The sequence below is a fragment of the Sinohyriopsis cumingii genome, chromosome 4 (genome assembly GCF_028554795.1).
Source record: "Sinohyriopsis cumingii isolate HCF-2022 chromosome 4, ASM2855479v2, whole genome shotgun sequence".
NCBI lineage: Eukaryota > Metazoa > Mollusca > Bivalvia > Unionida > Unionidae > Sinohyriopsis > Sinohyriopsis cumingii.
In genome coordinates, this window is record NC_142964.1 from 86203335 (window position 1) to 86216381 (window position 13047).

A 13047-nucleotide genomic window follows, 5' to 3' on the forward strand; every position below is an offset into this window, starting at 1 on the left:
TAATAGAGACAGCAATGGCAAATACTTCTCCGGGTTTTATGGGGTAAAAAAGATTATTGTTCAGTATCATGTTCATTTTGTTAAACCAGCATTATCATACGAACCTGACGCCGTCAACGCTGAGCCTTTTCTGGGGTCGCTTGTCAAGAAAATTTTACCATCAGCGGATGTCACCGAGCTCGCGGTTGTAATCACCAACGAAATTCAAAAGAAGATCGAAGAATATACTGCATCTGGATCTGGTTGGCAGTTCGAGATGATATCAGAGGTTAAAATCCACATACAAAGGTATAATCCGCGACGTGGAGGTGGATCAGTTACTATTTCATTTGCTGAGCTTCCAGCGAAAATTAAAAACAAGAAATGTTGCGATGACAGGAAAAGTTTCAAGTGGGCGACTTTATCAGCGTTATTTCAGCGCCTGATCGAGTCAACAGAATTAACAATTTCATCAAACACGTCGGCGCATTAAACTTCCAAGGAATAAACTTTCCAGTTGCTGAACAGAAAATAGAGAAATTCGAACAACAAAACGTAGGTGTGGTACCTGGTGGTATCAACGTAATCGGATTGACTGATGATACATCGATATCTGTTTATCAACGGCGGGTATGTGATCTAGCTATCCAAAAAAACGATAAATCTACTGTTTTATCAGGGGTATTATATTAAACATTTTAATGGACTACTTCGACTTCAGTATAACAAACATAAGGAAAAGAAACACTTCTGTTATCGCTGTCTCCACGGGTGTGCCTCAGAAGAAGCTCGAGATAAGCATCTCGAATCTTGTTCGGATCTATGCTTGGCGAAAAAAAAAAATACTGCAGTGCAAAAACTTTATTCGCTCGATAAATCTGCCTTTTACAATCTATGGAAATTTCGAGTGTCTTCTCGAACTTGTAGAAAGAGCTGAAAATAATCCCCGTAAATCAAGCACAAGAAAAATATAAAACCATATTCCGTGTGGTGTTGCATATAAAGTTGTGTGTGCTGTTGATAAACGTCTATCAAAGCCTGTTAAACTTTATCGGGGTCCAGATCCTGTCATGTGGTGGTTAAAACAGTTGATTAGCGAAGTAGATGAAATTCTAAGAATTTTACAGAGAAACATACCAATGAAACCTCTAACAGTAAAACAAAAAAAGATTTGAAACAGCAAAAATTTGTCATATCTGCGAGAAAATATTAGACGAGAAATCGAATAAAGTAAAAGATCATTGCCACGTTACTGGTTAGGTATAGAGGTCTAGCGCACGAAAAATGCAATTTAAAGTATACCACACCGAATTTTATCCCTGTTGTCTTTCAGGATTTCAGAGGATTTGATGTTCGTATCATTACTGACGCCCTCGATGAGATTAGCGATCGTCTGAAACTCAACAACAAGAGCAACAACATCAAATGTATTCCAAACAATTTTGAGAAGTATATGTCTGTAACGTTAGGCAAGTTAAGATTCATAGATAGTCTTCAGTTTATGGCAGCGCCGTTAGACGAGCTCATTAGTGGTTGTAAAAGATTTAATAATCTTTCAGATCAGTTCGAGTTTGCTGACACATAAGGGAGTTTTTCCTTACGAGTATCTCAACGATTGGAGTATCTTTGATGAGACAACGTTACCTAATCAGGACAAGTTCTATTCGTTGTTAAATTTATCTGATGTTTCTGACGACCATTATGCTTATGCTCAGAAAGTTTGGAATGAACTCGATTGCAAAAATTTTGGTGATTACCATGACATATATTTTGCCCCAGACGTGCTGTTGCTCGCAGACGTCTTCGAGGAATTTCAAGTTAGTGTCAACAATTACGGGTTAGACCCCGCATGATGTTATTCAGCTCATGGACTATCGTGGGATGCCTTACTCAAGCATAGCAAAGTAAAACTGGAGTTACTGAAAGATCCTGATATGTTCAACTTTATCGAAGTACATGATCAAATACGATACAAATCTGCCGTCGGTTTTTAGAATTTATCTCGAAAATAATAATCTTTGTGGCTACGCAATGCCAAAGTATATGCCAGTTGGTGGATTTACTGGAATAACAAATTAATTTTTTTCAGTGAAACGTCAAGTTTATCAGAAGATCTTTCAGCGGCAGATTATAGTTATTTTGTAGCGGTTGATCTGGACTATCCTTTTGAGCTTCATGACACCCATAATGATTATCCGTTTTGTCCATCGTCGATGGCGATCGATTACAGTTTATTATCAGAGAAACAGCGGTTGTTGGCCGGCAACAGAAAAACATCAGGTGTTCGAAAACTAGTTCCTACTCTTCTCATATACAAAACATACATATTTATAAATATTTTTGCAAATAATGCATGCTTGATGTATGAGGTATGAAGTGTACATATATGATAGGTGTAGTGGCATCCATGCATGCTTGATGTATGAGGTATGAAGTATACTGATATGATAGGTGTAGTGACATCCGTGTATGAGGTATGAAGTATACCGATATGATAGGTGTAATGGCATCCGTGCATGCTTGATGTATGAGGTATGAAGTATACCGATATGATAGGTGTAGTGGCATTGCATGATGTATGAGGTATAAAGTATACCGATATGATAGGTGTAGTGGCATTGCATGATGTATGAGGTATGAAGTATACCGATATGATAGGTGTAGTGACATCCGTGCATGCTCGATGTATGAGGCATGAAGTATACCGATATGATAGGTGCAGTGGCATCCGTGCATGCTTGATGTATGATGTATGAAGTGTACAGATATGATAGGTGTAGTGGCATCCGTGCATGCTTGATGTATGAGGTATGAAGTATACCGATATGATAGGTGTAGTGGCATCCGTGCATGCTTGATGTATGAGGTATGAAGTGTACAGATATGATAGGTGTAGTGGCATCCGTGCATGCTTGATGTATGAGGTATGAAGTATATTGATATGATAGGTGTAGTGACATCCGTGCATGCTCGATGTATGAGGTATGAAGTATACAGATATGATAGGTGTAGTGACATCCGTGCATGCTTGATGTATGAGGTATGAAGTATACCGATATGATAGGTGTAGTGGCATTGCATGATGTATGAGGTATGAAGTATACCGATATGATAGGTGTAGTGGCATTGCATGATGTATGAGGTATGAACTATAACGATATGATAGGTGTAATGGCATCCGTGCATGCTTGATGTATGAGGTATGAAGTATACCTATATGATAGGTGTAGTGGCATCCATCCTTACTAAACTACATACTCAGAATAGTACTATATAATTATATGTTGTTTTAATATCTCTCATCATGCTTTCATACACATTTATGTTTCTTTTGCTGTCATATTTTGTGTTTGTCATATTTTGTATAATGTCTGTTAAATCGTATTTGCTCTCAGTTATGAGAATTTATTAAATGTTAGCTGTTATCTTGCTGTTCAAGTCATTATGTTACAGTAAATAACTGTATTGTTTTATTTGATTATGTTTTTGAAGGCTCCGTTATTTTCAGTTCGGAATGTAAAGCATTATTGGCTGATAACGATTTTTTGTTTTCTTTATGTCATTTTCTAAAGCGTCTATTACAATGTATTTCCCTATGTATGTAGAGTGGTTAGTTAGTTTCATCTCAGTGTATTTTATTTATTTGTTAGTTTTTATATGTATATTATAAGCAAATGTATTTTCAGAATAATAGTAAAGATTCCTTTCATAATACCCTTTTCTTTGCTCTGGAAAGTACCCTTTTTAGTGAGGCTATGCCTTCTCTGACGCAAGATATTTAAAATGGTGATACAAAAATATAACACAAATAATCCAGATAGCATGATGAGCTTGATAAATTGTGTTTAGGCGGAACACTAAAGGCAACATAACATCCATCTACATTATGAACATTTATTTTGAGCGATTTGCGACGTTTGTTTGGTCTTTCAAAATACGAAGGTTCATATAAAATGTTGTCATTATCATGTTTAACTGCAATATAGTTATCATATACTGAATAACGTATCATAGCATTTTATTTGTAAGTAATCTTTTCTTTCTCGTAAATTCTAAATTTGTTTATGGGAAATCGTTGTAGACAGACCTTGTAAAGTTTACAACATCTTAAGATTATTCGGTAAATTTAGTCAAATACAGAGTTTCCTTTTTCCACACAACACATACGCAATTTATTCCTACTTCAAAAAGCATTTTTGTAGCAATTATATGTTCGTATTTATTGAATTTATTGATTTCATCCTCAATGTACCTCACAGGCAAATCTTCATCTTTCATAAATCATTTCAGGTGATCTTTAAAATTTTCATTTTTCCACACAACACATACGCAATGTATTCCTACTTCAAAAAGCATCTTTTTAGCAATTATATGTTCGTATTTATTGAATTTATTGATTTCATCCTCAGTGTACCTTACAGCAAATCTTCACCTTGCAAAAATCACTGCAGGTGATCTATTAATATTTTAGTTCAGCAAATAAACATTTCTACTCTGTTGTCATTATTTCTGTAACACACTGTAAAACTCTAAGGCATATGATATTTGTATTTACATATCCGTTTATGGTTTTGTAAGATTTTAGTGATTGTTTGTTGATTGTGCGGAGTCCTTGCTGTCTAGATATTTAGGCTACTCAGCTCGAGTAGTAAGCCAGTTTCTCGGAGCATGAGTCATAGCGTAAAGTGTTCACGAGACGTTGCGACAATATGGATTGTTTTGTAAAATTTACTCTCTCTAACTTCTTAACATATGGCATCATCTGGATATTGTTATTTGCATGTGTTTAGTTATTTTAAATGGCAATAATTGTTCGTATTATGTGTTTGGGTCATATTCTGTTTTGCATGGCATGAAGTATTAATATTCGGCTTTGAAAGGCTTACTGGTGAATCATATAAATGTGAAACAAGAAAAACCGTGAAGAGTTTCGTGATGTGTGGTCATTAGGTGATTAAAGATAATATTCATAGTAATAGCGAGTTTAAGAACATTTCAGTCGACAAACAACTGATGTTTTGAGCTCTTGGGGAAAACAATGGACCATCAAGCCACGTTCATGCAGGTGTTTGTTTCGATCGGTATGAGACAATCCTTTGCTCTGGACACTTTTTTTTTAAACGATATTTACACTTAAAAAAAATAAACGTTATCTCTTGATACTTTAGATTTGTTTATGCTTTTGTGTCAAACTCATTAAATATGTATATCATTTCCCTGAAAAGTAGAGAATCTATCTCAATATAGTCTCGTGTCATTATCATTGTTGTGCAAAAAGAAAATTTGCAGCTCATTTCATATCTACTCAGTGTAGAATCAAGAAACTAAAATGTGGCAAAATAACTAAAGTGTAATAGTTGTGCTTTAAAATGTTTAAATGTACTCATAGTTTTGTTTTACAAATTTCCAGGAATACTTGTTGTGTTCTCTTTGTTTCTTTGAAACAAGAGCTTTTAATTATTTTATGCTCGTTGGGCGGGTGAGTTGTTGCTTAGCAAATTCCTCGTACCTTGACAAGAGATAGTAATTTTAATTTTCGAGTTTGGTACCAGTGTGTTTTTTATTTTTTTTAAGGGTGTTCTCTTGCACCTACAGGAGATAATAATATGATTTTTTTAAAGGTAGGCTTAGACGTTCTCATCGTCTTTCAGTAGAATGTAAAACAAAGCGATGAAAACAGTTGGTTTTGTCTTATTAAAAAGTGGGCAGAACTCATTGTGTTCTTCTCTCTATACAGAGATCGTAATATAAATTTTGAAAAGTCAAACAAAATGAGCTTTGTCACACACATATATACTACTCATGACTTTTATCCAGATACATTTGTACACCCCATTCATCACAACATGCTTAAAGTTTGTTCCGTGATAGCTGCATTTTGATGAGTGTTTCACGAAAAATTACTAGATTATCAAAACAAAACGAAATAAATGCTTTTACCATGGCTGTCTTTGGCTGATATATATTGTTTTCCACAAGAGCTCAACCTTGACTTACACCACAAAGACAGTTCAACATATCAGTAAATCCAAGCTGATAACATAACATAACATAACATAACATAACAAGAGGCTTTACTATCTTAATATATAGTTTTGAGCATATTGATCTTTCGATGAGCATTTGAGTCTTTTGAAATTTAAACCACCCCATTTATTTTGTAGAAAACATTTTCATAATCTACAATTGTAAATTAAAATTTACGGTTCCATTTCCTGATATAGTTCCATATAAGCGTATGCTGAACAATATATTACCACTCCTTTTTGTTTTTCTATTTTTTTAATTGTTGTTTTGACCACAACATATACAAAGACAAATACCTAAAGAAAGAAAACAAAACAACAACAACAACAACAACAAAAGAAAAAAGAAAACACACATACACACACACAAAAAAAACTTAGATGCCGTCAACAGATGGTATAAATTGTCGACATTGTTTTGCTTTAATTAAGATTTACGACAGAAAAAGAAAGATAATAATTTTCAAGTAAGTGTAAACTGTTTTTTTTTTTTGTATTTCTCAAGAAATATTTCAAATTTTGTTTGTAAGCTAATATAGTATCATTGTCACAAAAACTGTTAACACGCAAATTTGTCCCTTGACTGTAATTATTCTAGAGATTTAATCAGAGTGTTGACTGATAGATAATTCGAGGCAATAATTGAAGTAGTTGTCTGCGACCTCATACTTAAGTGTGTTATCCAATTAATTAATTAATTAATTAATTAATTAATTAAAATCATATGATTAATTCGGGCAGAGATAAATGTATGCTCCTTTAATCTCATATATGTATTACATGTGTATGACGTTTGATCATGTTAATAACGGTCTGAAGAAAAAGAACAGAAAAAATGGCACAAAATGAATGGGAAATAACCAGCTGTACATTAATGCAGCAAAATAAGACAAACCTGTTTGCACAGATTACCGACAAAACTACACGGACGCACATATTCTAATACAGCCATAGTTAAAATACAAACTTATGTGTGAACCTTGGACCTTTGAAGTTGCGATACCAGTATGCTATTGTCGTAAATTATTATTCTCTCCTTAACCAATGTGATTTGATTTATCCACAGCTAAATGGAATTCGGAACATGTTCAGACGCGTGATTTGTAGTATCCGCGCCCGTAACGAATGGGATATTTTTAGCCAATGGATGCATCTGTTCTCATTAGTTTCGAGCCAATGGAAGAGCCGTTATAAACAACATGGCGGTCTAAACAAACCAGGGCCAGCTCGCTGCAGAGAAAATTGTAAACATCACCAATCATTAAAATCACTGCGTGCAGACAACGGACAGACGTAAATGTTTTTAAATTATCAATCATCTTATGTAGTTAAATAAGTGATTATCAGGTCAATGACATAATATTTTTCGGTAATTTTATGAGTGTACTGAGTTGTTTAGACATGTATTTGCATTGGTGGCACATTCTCAAAGACACTGAAACCACAGTCGTAAACTACACATGCAGTAATCTGTAGTCGCAGACTACACATAGATAAAGTCTGTGACACATTTTCAGACCATAGTTATAAACTTCAAATGCAGGAATCTCCTTAGGATGAGCCGGCGTTCATTTTTTAACGGGCCCACTACATGACCAAACGGAATATAACGTTTGTTTTTGTTCCATCATATCATATCAACTTATATGTACTTTAAATATGCACAGTGCCGATAAGGTGATCTCGTATTTGCACATAATTCGTGGTATTTTCAGACTTTTATGTAAATATTGTATGCATTGACAAGTCATACCAGATAAATTATTTTGGAGTGTTTACGGAAACCGTACCATATCCGATGTGACAGATAACATGAGATTCTCTCAGTAATTCAATTTCCAAACAAGGCTTTTTGGCAAGTCCCAAATATTGGCACAATTTTTCTAAAAAATTATATGATTAATGCAAGTGTTCCAAACACTGAAGAAGGATATAAAATATAATTGGTTAAAAATGTGTTTTCTGATCAAGACAATCATTAGACACCAACAATCTGAACAGATTAAGATGTATCTTAATCTCCTTATCTACCAAGACCTAACCCATGCAGCTTTACCTAATCACTTTACTATCACTTGAACTCAGTTTGATAGCACACACACTATATGGTTGATTCTTATTTTGTAGAAATATATAAAATAAAAGAATTTTCTGATATAATCATCATGGTCTGTGTGCTTTTCATATATTTTTATACTTTTTTATTTCGGTTTCAAGATGGCGTCAGATGAGGACAGCCAGGCAGTTGATCTAGAAATAGCAGAAGATGAGGATGTTTTGCAAGATATAAACAAATCAGATATTGACATGGACAAATATCAGCAGGTAAAAATGACTATGGTACACACATTAAAACCAAATTTAAATCAACAGTCATTAATACATTTGTGGTTATTTGTCCTAAAAATATTCATTTAGACGAATTGTTTTGGAAGTAGTCAGATTATTATATATGCAAATTCATTTAGTTTATTTGGTAGAAATTACTGTGGTTTGGAAAAAGGTATATTTCATCAGCACTTAAATGTATGGATTAGATCATAGTAAAACGGTCTCTCAAGACAGGTGGTCTCTCATAGCAGGTTTGTACAAAACAACCAGTTTCCAAGGTCCAGTTTCAGAATGATTTAAATAAAAATAACCACAATCACTGTACATATATTCTATTCTTTATTAATAGTTCTTGCTAAAATATTGTATGCATTCATCTAAAAACAGACCGATCCTGTGGCCTAGTGGTTAGAGTGTCTGCCTCTGAAGTGGGAGGTCGTGGGTTTGAACCCCGGCCGAGTCATACCAAAGACTTACAAAAATGGTACTAACAGCTGCCTCGCATGGTGTTCAGCAATAAGAGGTTAGTGTTAGGACTGGTTGGCCTGGTGCCAGAATAATGTGACTGGGTGGGACATCATGCTACTTGTCTGCGGCATGATGCCCCAGTGCTAGACATTACTATAAACTGCCACACTGCAGACATCATAGTGATATGAGTGAAAAATTGTTAAAGCTATGTTAAAAATCCTAATCACACACACATACACACATCTAGAAACAAAATTACATAGCAGTAAAGATATACTCCTATCATTAAACATGAAATCACATTTACATTTGAAGATCACATATATTAGCATATGAAATAATTTCTGATTAACTCCTTTTCATTTATAACAACCCTAATTTGTTTTACTGATTTTTGAACCCCATTTTTGCGAGTGGTCTGCTTTTTTTCACTTCTTTCAGTTATAATAATTATTTTCTCCAGCCTCAAACTTTTTCTGTTTTTAGTTGGAGGTTCATACATTGTTATTTAGGTTCTAGGTGTTAACATTATTAGTGCTCAGTTGTAATATTGAATGTAAAGATGATTTTGACTGGGTTTTGGGAAAATATGAAAAATCAATACATGTGCATTGCATATCTAACAATTAATGAAATAAAAAGAAACAATTATCCAGAAACAGAACCATTTACTCAAAGACAAAAGTCAGTGGCTTCATTCAAAGAAGACATGCAGGGATTAACTCTATAAACAAAGTGTGTAACCCAGTCGCACCAACTTGAATAGATGAAAGCTTTGTGATTGGTATGTAATCACTTAACATAGATAGAAAAAACAACAAACATCACAAGTCCTGAACACTATCAATTGAATCCTGCAAACGATTCTCTCTTGCTGGTTTAACAGACATTGACCTTATTCACACCCAGGCAATACGGATTAACTCAAAATACAAACAATATACGCAACCACTATGTTAATTTGGGCACTACAATGGCAATTTGTGACATGTACTTTAGCCTGGTTTATGGACTGTAACATCTATCACTGGTAGCCACAATCCTTTTTTTAAATTTTTTGAATTATTGTTATTGTTTTTTTAATGTTTGTTCTTGTTAATTTGTTACTAATCAAACGGCTGTTGTAACAATTCATTACATATAGGTCAGTGGTGTCTATGTTCTTGTGATACGGTCATTCATAGGGATGCTGGGTTCTACTCTTACATTTGATCTACTGTAAGGCCAGGAAGCAGGCTAAGTGCGATAATAATGAATCTGGTTCCCTGCTTGATATGCTCCCTGCATTGCTCTGCCCTATACGAACAGCAGAGAATAATGCAGGGAGCATATGAAGCAGGGAAACAGACTAGGGAATGATCTACATGTACTTTAGACTGGTTTACAACAGAAACTATAAAACACTATAAGCATACCTACTAAATAGATATCGGTAGCCAGCCTTTGATATGCTCCCTGCATTGCTCTGCCCTATACGAACAGCAGAGAATAATGCAGGGAGCATATGAAGCAGGGAAACAGACTAGGGAATGATCTACATGTACTTTAGTCTGGTTTACAACAGAAACTATAAAACACTATAAGCATACCTACTAAATAGATATCGGTAGCCAGCCTTTTTTTTTTTTTTTGACTATGAGCGGATGTTGTTACAGGGATTAAATAAAGGTCAAAGGAGTTTATCCTTGTTTTTGCGATGGAATTGTACTGATAAGACAGGTTACGAGTGGATAGACACAGACTTTAGAACAATACCTTTTAAGTTGTTGGTGTGGAGGATATTACTTTTACGAACATTTGCTCCTGATGCTTCAGTTTGTTTTTCATGGGTACAGTACCAAGTAATAGTTATCAGCTAACACTTTGATGTGACTTATGATAATTGTACTTATTTTCTTTCCTTTAGTTTTCCTCTGCACCACAAGTTTCTTATTTTTTAAAATTTATAATACTGTTCAATTTTTTTTATGGTATTGCTCTTTCCTACAGTGGTCCCCATCTTATACAGCACCCCCACCAACAGCAGCCACCTGCTCTACGGCCAGTTTCTGAGCACCGACATATTTGTGCACAAATGTACACTTCATGGGTGGTCACCCTGCGTATGTGGCATGCAGCCAGTAATATACCCAAAAAATGTTAAATTGATCCCTCACAAACAGCCATATGTTATCTAAATTGTGACCAGAACCAATATTTAATCCATATGGTAATGTAAGCATTCCAGTTATTGATACTGATGTGTTTTCTGATGTCAGGTTTTACTTACTAAAAAAAGTGTTGGCCAAAGTACATTATAATATGTACGACTATGGTTAATATTATATCCTTATATATAAATGAAAATGTTTACAGGAAATGGGCTCAAAAATTTTTTGATATAGTTTTGGACTTCACACAACTGTTAAGTTCTTCTCTTTGATGATTACAACCAGACATAATTGTTATGATCATAACATGGTCAACGTAGACTTAATATAGCTTTTGTGGCTTCACACAAACAGAGAAATTAATTGTGAACCAAACAGGATACCAGATAAAGACCAAAAAAATCATGTGATAGTATGTGTATCACTTCCTTTATAAAAGAGCATTTTGTCTACTCTACAAAAGTTTTATCTGTAGGATTAAATTGATGATTTTAAATACCAAGCAATGTTTGTACCAAGATTTAATTGTTGTTTTTTAACAGTTATGCAATGCACATGCCAACAATACTCCACTCACATTGCATGCTTAAGAATCAAGAATTATTAATGTATGTTCACTTGAAATAAGCCTGTTCTTAAGACAAAGAACCTTTTAATAATTAATGTTACTTTTAAATGAAGATATATTAAATGCTTTGATGTTACCTGAAGCTTTTATACTACACATACATATACTTTGCACAAATATAGTCCCTCTCTGAAAAGGCCACCTGTCTTATACAGCCATTTTTAGGTGCAGAATGGGTGACCGTATAAGAGGGAGACCACTGTATAACCAAATAAATTTGGCATTTTCAGCTGTCAGTGGTTATTCTCTTTTATGTGTTTAAATGAAGTGTAGAAATGTGTTAAAAAAGATTGTCTGATGTGCATTATTTAAAATCAGTTATAGGATAGAACATTGAGATGATCAGGCAGTTTTCTTCTTTATAAAGAGGTGTTCTTTTATTTGGAAATAATCTATAAGATTTCTCAATTTCAGAGAGTCAGGGAACTGTCATTTTCTCCAGACAACGCATCACGAGAGTGGAAATCTCGGCTATCGACGCCCTTGCATGATGATTCCAGTAGGCTTAAGATGGAGAACAGTCAACTGAAACATCAGATGAAGCAGCTTCTAACAGACCTACAGGCTGAGCAAGGTAACTACCATTTTAACCTGGGTATTTTCAACACCCAAGAAACAAAACTACATTTGTGTATTGTTGAGAGTGAGTCTGTGGCAGAACAGGTTTTGTATGGCAGTGGAATGTGTTAAGGCCATCAGTTTAAGACTTATTCATATATCATATCAAACAATTGGAACTGAGAATTGTTATGACTATAGGTCTTAAAATATGTAACAAAAAGCATCTGAAATCAACAATTTAAGTAAAATCAATAAACAATTTATTTCCTTGAGCACAGAGTGAAAATTCAGGAGACACAGTATTGAGAATTAAACTCCAAATAATTCTAAATATCTTATCACAAGTGCAAAAATATAGAATGTTCCAAATGAATTCCAGTAGTCTTGAATGTCCTGATATAACACAATGAAATCCAGAATGTATTTGAATGTGTTCACAATAATCTAAGTAGTGTGTATAAATCCAAAAGTGAATGGGCATTTTAGTAATTCCAATGACTATTTTAAATGGATAATTCCTCTAGAATTGTAGCTGAACATAACTATGATCTCTGATCGCAAACGGATTACCTCAGACTGACCTAAAACGGGTATAAATTATTTGTTTGTCCTATTTATACACATTTTTGTTTGACCTAGATGTGAATCATTCCAATGGAAAATACAATTGTAAACATGACTGGGCCTTGAATTCAAATGCTATGTAAACCTTCTGTTTACATTATAAGTACAGCTTTCATTATTTATAAAGTTTTGATTCAGTGTATGATGGGCATCATTGAAGTCTGTTTTATTACACACCTGGCTTCCTTTCTCCCCATCTATGTTCCACTTCTCAAAGAGTGCAGAACATCATTTAAATAACAAATTTAGGCTAACTTCCTCTGTACAACTGGCCATG

At 34.3% G+C, this 13047-nt stretch overlaps 1 protein-coding gene across 1 annotated transcript in view; it reads left to right on the top strand.

Annotated features, from left to right (window-relative positions):
• Positions 1-7210: 7210 nt before the first annotated feature.
• The window catches only part of LOC149801593 (coiled-coil domain-containing protein 171-like), a 124586-nt gene continuing 118749 nt past the window's right edge, over positions 7211-13047 (top strand). The window contains exons 1-3 of the mRNA XM_089956814.1: positions 7211-7298; positions 8223-8330; positions 12000-12159. Of these exons, the coding sequence (XP_089812940.1) occupies positions 8223-8330; positions 12000-12159 (268 nt within the window). The 5' untranslated portion in view covers positions 7211-7298. The remainder of the gene's footprint in view (positions 7299-8222; positions 8331-11999; positions 12160-13047) is intronic.